The following is a 12947-nucleotide window of genomic DNA, read 5'->3' as shown; positions in this document are numbered from 1 at the left end:
TCAGTGTGGAGGCTCTTGCCATTCGGCCCGCTCCTTTGGGGGTTCAGGCACCCCGTCGCTCACCAAGATGGCTGTGGGAGAGGGCTCGCCCTGGGGCAGCGACCTCGGATAGCAGATGTATGATGCTGCAGCATGGTTCGGCAGTGATGTCGGTGCCGTTGCCGGCTTTCTACCCTGTTACAGGGTGAAGGCGGGGCCCTCTGTGTCTATTGTTTCACGCTCTGGAAGCTTGGAGCATGGCCTCACCCGGGAGGTCAGAGGCACATTCTAGAGGGGGGGGGGTTCCCCACACCAAAAGGGGAGCGACACGGATATATTAGTGCATCTCTGCACCCCCTGGTGGCCGATCCTTGGAGAAAATGTTAATGTTGACAAACTATGGATTTTGGGGTCCTTCAGTAGAAATTAATCTTGCATCCTTAGTCAACAGGACCCACCATGGACCCCTATGGACAGCATGATGCTCCCTTCGCAGACCCTACTGATGATCCTGTGGATCAAATGGAAGGTTGGGAAGATAGCCACCCGGTTGATAATCAACCTTGGGCGTCCCCTACTCCTACCCCGGAACCTGACATTCTGTGTATGGATTCCCTGTCCTATCATTCTAGTCCGCCAAGCCTCACCTTTGGATGATCAGATGGTGTTTAATGCCATCTTAAAGAGGGCTGCTGAACATTTTCAGATCGGCACACAGGAGGCTGTACCGGACTCAGATTTTGTAGAAGACATACTAAAGGAAAAGCCTCCTGCCAGTCAGGCCATTCCGTTGTTGAACTCCAAGAGACGTCTGGCACCTTCATTGTTGACACCAGCTCAGCTCAGACCAGAGTGGTTACCCTCAGGGTAGAGAAGTTGTTTCGTCCTTCTCCTACCGACCACGTTTACATTAAGGGCCATTCCACTCAGGATTCTCTGGTAGTTACCACGACCAGAAAAAGGGCTTGTGTACCCCTGTCTACAGGTGAGGCACTGCCTGATAAGGAATCCAAGAGGTTCTATGCCCTGGGGAAGAGGGTCACGACTGCTGCTGCATTCTCCACCCGTATGGCCAATAACACCACTCTGTTGGCTAGCTACGCAGACGTACAGTGGAAACTGATGCAAAAAGGCCTTCAAGAAGTCTCTGAACCAATGCTGGCTAAGTTGCTTGCAATGGTATCGGAAGGCAAGCAAGTGAATCGGGATGTTCTTAACACTTTCGACTCTGCTGAGACAGAGGGAAGAACCTTGGCACAGGGTACCTTACTTAAATGGCACTCCTGGCTGAGGAACTCCGGGTTTAAGCCTGAAACCCAGGCAGCCTTAATAAACAAGCCCATTGAGGAAACCAACTTGTTCGGCAAGGTTGTGGACGAAGTACTTGAGAGAGCCAAAAAGGAACATGAGACTTAAGTCCCTGCAACAGATTACCCAAAAGCCTTCACAACCGAGAGGAGGCGGCTCTCGCCGTTCCTTTCGTGGTCAATCTCGCTCCCCTCAAAACTAGTATGGTTCAGGAAACAACTGGAATTCAGGACCAGGATCTAAAACCACCACCACGTATCCACGTAGAGGACAGCGCCGTGGAAAGGCTAGAGGCCGGAGTTCCACCCCCAGAGGCTCCCCAGCCTCAGGTCAGAAATGACCCTCCGATCCGGGTCCCCTCCCCTCCCATGCCACCCTGGCCGGGGGGGCGTTTAACTTCATTCCTTCATGCATGGGAGGGGATAACTACAGACCTGTGGGTACTCCAGATCGTCGCCCACAGGTACCGCATAGAATTTTGCCAACCACCTCAATTCAGACCGCCAAAATCAAGACGCCTGACGCCGGAACACCTACGCATCCTACTGCAAGAGGTCGAGATCCTGCAGGAGAAGGGCGCCATAGAAGTTGTCCCTGTTCTACAGGTAAACAAGGTTATGTATTCAGTGTTGTACTTCCTTGTACCCAAAAAGGATCTCACCATGCGCCCTGTGCTAGACTTGCACCCAGCGACCAAACTTGTCAAACCTCAAATTTCATATGATCACTTTACAGGAAGTACTCCAGCTGTTGAAACAGGGGGATTACATGGCAACATTGGATATGGAAGATGCATACTTTCATATTTCAATGTTGCCAGCGCACAGAAAATACCTAAGGTTACTGATGGAGGCCAAGCACTATCAGTTCAACGTACTCCCCTTCGGCATTGCCTCGGCACCAAGTGTGTTTACGAAGGTAGTGGCAGCAGCGCACCTGCGCAGAGAATCCGTCCCGATTTAACCTTACCTCAATGACTGGCTCATAACAGGGGAGTCCTACGGAACATGCCTGTTGAACACGCAAAAAACGATAGACCTCTTATTCAGCCCGGGATTCTCCATCAATGAGAAGAAAACCATGCGTAGACCACTGTCAAGTCCAGCAGTTTCTAGGGGCTCTAATCCGGACAGAAGATGGCCTCGTCTTCCCCTCCAGCGAGAGGGTTCAGAACATGCCGTTTCAGATCCCTCATTATGTAGCTAGTCGGTACGCAATGCCATGCGACTGTTAGGAATGTTGGTGTCCTACATTTACTTAGTTCCTCACGCACGTCTGAGCTTGCGTCCCATGCAAGAGTGGCTCAACAGCCAGTGATGTCAGGCCTTTGGCCAATGGGAAGATCTGGTAGTTGTCTCGCCAGCCCTCGTTCTCTCTGCAGTGGTGGTGGAGGGAAAACCTCTTGAAGGGGAAAGCCTTCACCACCCCGCAGTTGAAGCCACTCTCACAACAGACTCATCTCTCACGTGGTGGGGGACTCACCTGCTTCAGCAGACAGCGCAGTGTGTGTGGTCCCCAGAAGTAGCATCCAACCACATAAACCTGTTCAAGCTATTAGCTGTATTCAAAGCACCGAAAGCCTTTCAGACACAGTTACAGGGGAAGACAGTCCTGATCCTAACAGACAGCACCACGGCCATGTACTACCTGAACAAGCAAGGGGTCGCACACTCTCCAGGGCTATCCAAGCTGTCCCAGAACATTTGGAAATGGGCTCTCAAACACAGGATGTTCCTATTGTCCCAACACATTCCAGGGGAACTCAATCTTCTGGTGGACGTGCTCAGCAGAGACTGCCCACTTCCCACTGCTTGTAGAGTATGAATGGCGACTACACGAAAACATCTTCTCCAATTTTTTTGCGCTATGGGACTCCACAGAGACCGATTTGTTCGCAACTCTGGTGATTGCTCAATGCCAAGAATACGCCTCCAGGTACCCCCAGAACTGATCCAAGGGGCAAGGTCTCTGGATTACATGGTCAGGGAAATTAAGTTACGCAGCCCCCAACTCCCCTCTCCCCCTCACCCTCCGACTCCCCTACTCAACAAGATTATGCACAAGATGCATTCGGAACCAGTCACCATGGTATTGGTGGCCCAATGTGTGGGCCCGCCAACCATGGTGCCCTCAACTGATGATGTCCCTTTCTCCTCCAATGAAACTGCCTTGTTCGTACAATGTTATTTCAGGACAAGGGAGAAACACTTCACCCATGCCTGCAAACCCTGAACTCAGCGGCCTGGCTCCTGAGGTCATAGAGTTCGGGCACCTACAACTCCCTCAGAGATGCATGGACATACTTAGGGAGGCGAGGAAACCTGAAACCTAACACCCGATATTGTTAATCCAGTAAATGGTGGCGCTTTATCTGGTGCAACTCCAAGGGCATCAATCCCATTGACTGCTCTCCTACACACATTTTATTGTACCAGACTCACATACTTGACTCGGGTCTGGTTTTTAATTCCCGGAAAGTTGATCGAGCTGCTCTCTCAGCCTACACCACATCACAACAGAAGGTGTTGTGGTGGAAAGTACCAGTTAAGGCTTTCATGAAAGGGGTTAAAATAATGCATCCCCCCATTTCTAACCCAGCTCCCGGATGGGACCTAAATGTGGTATTGACTAGATTTATGGGGTCTCCCTTTGAGCCTATGCATAAGGCAAGTCTTAAGGATCTTGCATATAAGATAGCCTTCCTGGTGGCTATCGCTTCTATAAGAAGAGTTGGCGAACTACAGGCCCTTTCAGTTCTAGACCCTTTCGTTACAGTCCATAGAGATAAGGTGGTTCTGCGCACTCACCCTTGATTTGCGCCTACATTTATTTTCAAGTTCCATGTGAACCAATCAATAGGGCTACATATTTTCTTCCAGAACCCCACTAACGTGGCCGGAATAAGCCTACACACATTAGATGTGCTCAGGGCAGTCATGTTTTACTTGGAAAGAACTAGACCAGTAAAAAAGACAAATCAGTTTTTTGTTTCAGGGGCAGCTGGTAGAGAAGGGGATACTGTCTCTAAATCGGCTATCTCAAGGTAGATTGTCAATTGCATCACACTCTGTTTCTCTATTGCTAAGAGAGAACTGGCCTTCAAGCCTAGAGCACATTCTACTCAAGGCACTGGGGCTTCCATAGCATTCATTGCAAATGCTCCCCTAGAGTCCATTTGCAAAGCGGCAACCTGGAGTTCTGTACATGCCTAGACACTCATTCTAGGTCTGATTCTCAGGTGGGACAAGCAGTACTAAGACATCTTTTCACTACTGTTCCTGCTCACAACCCACCTCCAACTCTGGGTACTGCTCACAAGTCTATGCACAGCATGTGATTGTAAGCAGATTAACAAGCATCAGAAGACATAAATTACTCAACGTAATAGCATTTCTGATGATTGTATCTGCTTCGATTCATATGCTCTCACCCTTCCTCCCCGCTCGGGTGGAAGGAACATGGACGTCTTACTACTTTCTCTCTTTATGTACTCACTCACGATAGTCATTAGGCTCTCTCATGGCAGAACAAATACAATCGGAGGGACCTCGACGCGTGAGGGATTTTGGGTACACTACAAGTCACGTTAGGGATAGTGTTACAGGCACGCACATGTTAACGTCCCCTTTGGATCATCGAAAGAAAAGATGCAATACTCCGCGGTTACCACTGGATGTCGGACTATATGCACAGCATGTGAATCTAACCAGATACAATCATCAGAAATGCTATTATGGTGAGTAATGCATGTTCTACCAGCATTGTGAAGAATGCCTTTAATGAACGAGAGTTTACTTTGTCAAACCAGAATGAGGAAATAACACGTGCCTACATTTATAAATATCAGCAGATACTTATGGGGGATTTTAACAACACTTCATTATCGGATTGTTCGGATCTTTGTGAACTTTTGCACAGCCACAATTTGAGACCACTAACTAAATCTTCTATACATCGACTTGGCCATTGCCTTGATCCTAATTTGGCCCATGGTGGGGTGAGGGGTATACTTTCTTCAGTTTAGAGGCAGATTCTTAGTCAGATCCCTTGGCTAGTCTGTTCTCCATAAATGCGGCTGAAATATGTCCTAGGACCACCCTGTCAAGCGCACCACTTACCTACCGTAGGTTTAAAGATCTGGAAGCTCTTCCTGGTACACCAGTAGTAGAGTCCTTGGCAACAATCTATCCTTCCTTGAATTGTTTAGAATTCTTCAGGCAAGGTATTGGTGCATTCGATTCCATTTGTAATGAATATGCCCCTCTTGCAAAGAACACCTAAAAAAGCTATCCATTCCTTTGTTTGCCGACCCTAGTACCTCTGAAGAAAGATTATCAGCCGATGGAATCCTTTTGGAGGAAACAGAAAAATGCCATTAAGTGTAAAAATGGCTTTGAAAGATTACAAAGTTGTGATATTCGAAGCTAAGGCTAGGTTTCTTCAGAACAAAATTAGGACCTCCCACAATAAACCTCGAGAGCTGTTTTCCGTGATGGCTAATCTGTTTCTCCCCAGCTGCACATCATGGGCTTGTATGCCCTCAATATCCCAAGCTTATGCTTTTAATATCTTTTTTATTAATACATTTAACAAGGTAAAGGAAACAATCGATCAGAACCTGAACCAGGTTACAACTTATTCTATTTTTATGTTGTATTTTAAGGCCCTAGCTCCAGAACCTTGTCCTTCAATCTTTTCGATTTCAATCTTGTCCCTCAGGACACCATCTTTGATCTCTTATAGAGATTGAAACCCATGAATAATTAATTTTTCATTCACCCTGCCTGTCCAGCTCCGGCCCATGCGACAACTCTCTCATTTCATGTCCATTTTTATTAACCATGTATTGTCCCAAGGAGTAGTTCCCTCAGAGTTTAACCTCTCTACTGTGTCTAACCTGTACCCAAACGATTTTCAAAACGATCGTCCTGTTGCTGGCTTAACTTGGCCGGTCAAGATCTTGGCAAAGATAGTGACGTCCCAATTGGGAGAGCATGTAAAGAAATATGTTTTCTCGGATACCCATCAATCCGGTTTCTGCCCAGGACATGGAATGGAAAACGGCTTTGACCTCGGTTTGGGATTGCATTTTAGCATGGGCTGATGACAGTGAACTTGTCCTTGTGATTATGTTGGACCTGTCTGCAGCATTTTATACTGTTGACCACAATATTTTAACACATCTGAAAAAAGTAGGCAGGGTCTCAGAGAGAAGGCCCTCTTATGGTTCAAATCTTTTCTGACCAAGCACTACCAATAAGTAAATTATGGAAGATTTATCAGATACACTCCCATTGAGCTGGGGGGGTTCCCTCTGGGCAAACCTTTAATGTAGATCTTCAGGAAATTCAAACTGAACTTCCACTTGTTTGAGGACGATATGCAAATCTTTGTGAAAATCGAGAATTTCGATGAAACGGCCTTGAGAGTGGGACAGTGTCTCAAGTAAGTTGGCCTGTGGCTGTCACAGAACCGGCTACAGCTAAATGCTAAAAAGAAAACAAAGAAAAACAAAGAAGCATTACTGGAACACTTATTAGCCAATGCCTCAAAATGCTTTCCCTGTGTGGAGCTCAAGCATCTAAATTGAAATCCCCCACCCCCCAATTAAAACAAATCTAGGTTGCATCTGGCAAGCAAATTTGGGTAGTGAAACTCGGGTTGGAGCCAAAGCACTGTCTATTTTTCACTCCTTCTGCCTGCTGCGCCTTACTCTCCTTCTCCTATCTCAATATGACCATGACTTTCTTTTGTGGGAGCGTTGGTAAACTCTTGCCTAGACTAATGGAATATAGCCTATTAGGCTGCCCCGCGAATTAAATGATCAGATTAAGGGGGGCTCAGAACGCAGCAGTCAAGTTAATCTTCAAGGTACGCAAATCTGCTCCAGTTTCTTCTTTAAGCTGGTACCTTCATTGGCTCCCGGCGCAGAATAGAATCAAGTTCAAGGTTTTATGTCTCTTATTTAATTGCCTTCATGGTCTGGCACCACCATATCTAATTCAGAAGCAGAACTGGTACCTACCAAGCAGAACTCTGATACGCAGAGAAGCTGCATCTCCGGGTCCCATCTTCTCAATGTGCCTCCAGAGGGGACTGGCGTTTTGCAATTTTGACCCTAGTCTCTGCAACTGTTTCTTTGGAACTTTGAAGCATAGCCAATCTGCGATATTGTTAAAAGTTGATAACCTTCTTGTTTAGTTAATGGGCTACACCAATATTTCTCTTTCAATATCTAATATCTTTTTAGGAATGTCAGTCACATGAACTGTTAGTTTTTTATATCATCTGTGCCCAAATGCAGTTATTCTGCCAGGTTTCGTGCCTTAAAAATACAAAATACAAACATAAATGATGGAAAATCAGAAACTGGATTCGTAGTTTAATAACCGCCAGGAAAAAAGGTTCAACTTAGCACAAGATGGAATAATAGCATAGTATCCAAAGTAAAACCGAAGAATATGGCAATTTAAAACAGAAGGGGAGGTGTTAAACCAGTCAACCAAGGAACACCGAAGGCGCCACAGTAAGCATGAGCAAGTAAATGCTAGGTTTTCGGTTTTGTAATATGTACAAGAAAGTCGGGTGCCATCTATAAGTGAAGTCCCGGAGATCAGGTTTTCGGGAGATGTATATGTTGGAGAGAGGAGACATGCAATTACAGCAGTGTGTTATCTCTGTTAACTTTGGTCTGTCTGTTATTTAAAGGTGCTTATGCTGAATGAAAGGGGACCCTTGGTTGAGCGGTTGACTGGGACAGGTGGGTGCATGGGATTGTCAGCAAGGGTTGCTTTGTGTCTGAGTTAGTGTGCGAGTTACATTTGTTTTGTGATGGAAAATTCCATGATTAATACTTGACTTTGTATTGCCTTTTCAGTGACTATACCTGCAACAATAATGACATCATCGGTACCAACAACTGTTGGAGGCCACATGATGTATCCAAGCCCTCACGCTGTGATGTACGCTCAGACGTCAGGTCTAACAGATGGTGGCTTGGCAGTCCTCAACGCTTTTTCCCAGGTCCCTTCTGCCATGCAAGTATCTCATGGGCAGGTCCAGGAGCAGGGTAAGCAAAGCTCTGTGACTATATATCTAGAACTGTGCCAATTATAAATTGCCATTCGTCTGTACTGCCTCACATTAACAGTAGTGTAACTTTGATTATATTCAGAAACATTTTTATTTCACTTTAGGTGATGCTCGCCAACACTATATATTTTATAGGGTTTTTGTGGTGGTAAAATTTGAAGCAGTTTATCTGCATCATTAGGCACTACTGTCCCTCATGGATCAGGAATATATATATTTCTGAGGCTTGTGTATCTGCTTGGATCACATGCTATGCATAGGCTGATATCTAGTGGTAGCTGCAGAGTACTACATTTTTTGTTTTTGAAACTCAAAGGGACGTCGACTGGGCGTGCCAGTAATACTATCCCTAGTGTGACGTCCACTGTACCCATGGTCCTTAACGCATCGAGGCCCCTCATTGTTTTTTTCCATCGTAGTATGGTGCATATCGCAGAGTTACTTCTGGCTGACGCCTTTACCAGAGCCAAAGTTGCTTTCTTTCTGTTCTTTCAACGACCATACACCGCAAGATCTCCGGAAACTGCTTTCGAGGACAAGACCATCCGTCAACAACAATGACTCCCGTCTTGACTAACTTTGTCTGTGGCAGACCTAGGCCCCAATGGGCCTCAGCCCTGTAGAGTAGGGGGAGTGGGGTGAGGTCCTATTATATCTCACTTAAAGAATGCACATTCCCCTATACTTCCTCTTATTCCGCCAGGCTGCCATCTTTCCACACAATGGAAAATACTCCTTTTAAATTCGGTCCTTGATGGAACAGGAAGTTTCCCTGGAAGGATTCACACCGAGTGTGTAACCTTTGCCTCCCTAGGGACCACACCGAAAAACAGTGCAGGTCCTACAAACTGTTTAGGCCAAAGACTTTAAAGGACTGAAAAACTAAATGCTGGGCCCACCACACCAGGCAGGCCGAGGCTGCCATGGACGTCGAGGAAGACTCATGCGATGCCAGCGTCTGTGTCCGAAGTGACGCTCAGGGTGATCGGGACCCAATGTATTTCTGCGTGTGAGCCCCCGACTCCAAAAGGTATTCCGGTGGTTCTGTTACTGAGACGACACCCAACGGCTCAAGCACCTCTGACATGCCACACTAAGCACATCCCCCAGGGCGACAGTTGACCTTGTCAACCGATAGGCCACACACAGTGTTGTGGGAGCTTTCGGGAAAGTCCCTGTCCTCTGGGCCATCGTAGTCGCGATCACCACGCGACGGGCTCCCCCAAAACAGATGCCAAAGTATGTTTCCGACACAGGGTACCAAAACAGGGAAGTCCTCGGGGTGCGATGAACGGGCATCGAAAGACGCGTCGACGGCCCCTACTAAAAATTCCAAATGGGTGATTTAAGAAACACATCCCTGGGACCCTGATCAAGGCAAGAACGTCAAAAATCAGTCCTCAGCGCCGCAAGTCACAGAATCACAAGGTTCAAAGGTTAGGGATTACTCGACCCTTAAAGACACCCTGTCGGGGCAATGCATCACAAACAGCCCCCTGCACCAGAGCCTCTGCCTACACCTTACCACCTCAGTGTTGCTAAGCTCCTCCCAGTGGACTCCAGAACAGTTCGACAGGGTCATGAGGAGAATATCTAGTTTTGTCAATTTCTTTGAGCAACACCCAGAACAACTTATCAGCCTCCAGGCCCCCCCCCCCCCCATCGAAGCGATACAGCTAACAGCCTGACACCAAGAGAGCCCGCCTGGACGCAACACAAGCTAATACCTCATCATATCAAGACATGGCTCAAGACGCATATTATTTCTACACTCAAGGCTCCCAGGACCCTTGCTGATTTAGAGACCCAGAAGACGGGTGGGGGACAGGGGACATAGACAAATACTGTTACGCTCTCCTGGCTCCCACGGGGGCGTTGGTCGGACCCGGACGGCTGCGGTCTCCACCAACGTGATGAGTAGTGCAAAGATGACTGACTGGACTGGCCCTCCTAATCTTGTCTGCTTGACCCGTAGAAGTAGTCTCCTGCAAGTGGAGAGATGGATTTAGCCACCCGTGGATTCAAGTGATGGCACCCCCCACAGTCCTCCTACTAATCACCTCCGAAGTGCCCTCTCAGCAATCTCCCCTTATACTCTTGAAAGATGAGCTCTCCATCCTGCATGGATTGCAGGGGCGCGTTGATGCCAGTTACTTCACTGGTTTGAAGGCGTGGGAGAGTTCTGGAGAGTATTGACTGAGGTTCCTGGCGAGGACCAGTAAGTATCAAGTTCAATATGTCCGATGTTCACTCTTGTCCCCCCCCCCCTTCCTTCATTGGCTTGCAGCTGAGTTTGTGAGAAAGATGCTCTCGTGGTAGCTGGTGGCGCTCAGGTAATAGTCGCCACCAGACGCTGTCCGGTAAATGTTGCACGTGTTTAACGTGGTGTTTTTCTCTCTTTGCAGGTGCGGCGCATAAAGATGTGGAGAGTTATAGAATAATGCCTCCGGTGGTAAATCAGGTAAATCTATGGTGATAAGAGTTATATTTGTTGGTTTTCTCGGCTCACCTTGTTGTTTTCTTTTGTCCCCCAGGTGCCGGAGTTCGGCGAAGAAATGATGGAGGCAGTGCCGAATTGAAAGATGCTGCGAGGACTGGTGAGTATGCCGCGGCGCTGCAGCTGGAGATGCGATGCATACTGAAATATTCTTTCTAGGTCCGGAGGCGAGATGGATCCGGAATCGGGTGAGGAATTTGAAAATAGTTTGTTTTCTAACCTTGTCCTTTTCTTTCCTCTTTGTTTTAGGAGCTCCAGATTCGAGGCGGGCGTGGCATAAGACTGGATGCTGACTGCAGGCACGGTGAGCTTTGCGCTGCTGGATGCAGAATGACGCAAAGCGTGTGTTGCTGTTCGGGCATGGTTTAAATAGCCTCCAAAGTAGTTCCAGGTAAGAAGTTCCCCAGAACCACGCCCGAGTAAAAAATAGTTCCTGTAATAAAATAGTCCCATCCAGGCCTCACGTTGGCTTGGACTCATTTGCAGCATGGTCTGCATCAGGTAAGTAAAGTCTGAGCCTGGCGCCTATGGCGCCAGGAATGATTTCTATGATGAGCCTGGCGCCTAAGGCGCCAGGACTGAACCCAAACAGCCCACAGCTGGGGCTGTTGGGGTTTTAATGAATATCTGGATGCCTGCTTCCGGAGCTGATGGGCTTGGTCCTGAAGCCCGGGAGTAGGCATCATGACAAATACTATGACGATGAGGATGTGTACATCATCCAATCTTCAGACCATACCGACCAACCAGTGGCTGATTCCCCGGTGGACAACAGCTGCAGTACAATGACTTGCTCTTAAAAGCTGCAGAACACTGGATAGATGCCCAAGAAGCTCAAGTCGATAAAGACTTTGTAGTGGACATCCTTGGGGATAAAAGATCTGCAGCATAGTTCAGCCCACTGCTTCAATCTGTCCAAAGGCGTATCCAGCCTTCTCCACTTAGCCTCAATCTGACAAGGGCAGTCAAAACACGCATTCGATTTTTATTATTTTATTTTTATTTTTTTATTTTTATTTTAGACCAACCCCTTCAGACCTTTTGTACATTAGGGGGGCCACTAAAGCTAGACTCTCTGGTAGTCACCACCATAAGGAAGAGAGCAGGGAACACCTTTAGCCTCTGCCGAAGCCCCTCCTGACAAGGAAAGCAAGACGATCTACACCCTGGACTGGAAAGTAGCTCCCTCGGCTGCCTATCAAGTGAGGATAGTGAACAACACTATGATATTGTCCAGCTATAATTGTCACAAGTGGGAGAAGCTCGCACAACAAATAGAGTTGGTCTCAGAACCCCTAAAGAGACAGCTTGTTGGGGGAGAATTCTCTGTAATGTGCTAATTCCCTTCTGCCTTGGAGACCCTCAGCTCTTTTTGCTGGACTTTAGGACTTTTAAATTCTAACTTGGAGAGAGTGACCTTTTTCCCACTCATCTATTTTTCTGTGATATGGACTTTGTTTCATTTGACTTTGGAGTCTGACAAACTCCATAGGCGGCATCTTTGCATTGTGACACACAGCACCTTCAGTGCAGTGGCACAGGGAAGTCTTAGATTTCCCAGAGGTTTAAATACCTCTTTTTGAAATTAAATTATATTTTATTTATATCGTGTTCATACACAAGTGTTTCAGAGCGCGACCAGGCAAAAAGAGAGGAACAAGGAGAACAAAAAAGAAAACGGCGATCTTACTAGGCCCAGTGACTTTTAAGCGAGCGCAAGGGCATGGAAAAAGGGGGAAGTACATGGAGAGGGGGGGTGACAGTGCAGAGCAGAGGAGAGAAAACAGAATAGGGGTCTTGGTGACTACTCTTTCCAAGAGCAGTGAAGTGAAATTGACTTTACTTATGTTTTGTAACTTTCTAGACCCAGCCCTCACTATTTTACCATATGGTGCTGGAGGGGTTACTTAGTATCGCCTTTGTCTAGTTTCTCACATAACATTTTCTATAATTAATGGCTGGTGGCAGTGGTTTACTTTTTGCTACCATTGTGTGTTTTTACCGCAGGCTGTGTTCGCAGCTGCAGTAAGGCACCCATCGGTGCCCATTTTGTCAAAATGGCCCTGGTCGT

The 12947-nt window shown here is 47.2% G+C and overlaps 1 protein-coding gene across 2 annotated transcripts in view; it reads left to right on the top strand.

Annotated features, from left to right (window-relative positions):
• SRF (serum response factor) overlaps window positions 1-12947 on the top strand; it is a 532155-nt gene that overhangs the window by 399606 nt on the left and 119602 nt on the right. For both annotated transcript variants that reach the window (XM_069608882.1, XM_069608883.1), the window contains one exon: window positions 8165-8356. In XM_069608882.1, the coding sequence (XP_069464983.1) occupies window positions 8165-8356 (192 nt within the window). The remainder of the gene's footprint in view (window positions 1-8164; window positions 8357-12947) is intronic.

The sequence above is a fragment of the Ambystoma mexicanum genome, chromosome 4q, assembly GCF_040938575.1.
Source record: "Ambystoma mexicanum isolate Mex_15411 chromosome 4q, UKY_AmexF1_1, whole genome shotgun sequence".
Taxonomy (NCBI): domain Eukaryota; kingdom Metazoa; phylum Chordata; class Amphibia; order Caudata; family Ambystomatidae; genus Ambystoma; species Ambystoma mexicanum.
Note: the sequence above shows the minus strand (reverse complement) of the source record. Positions and strands in the feature narration are given on the sequence as shown.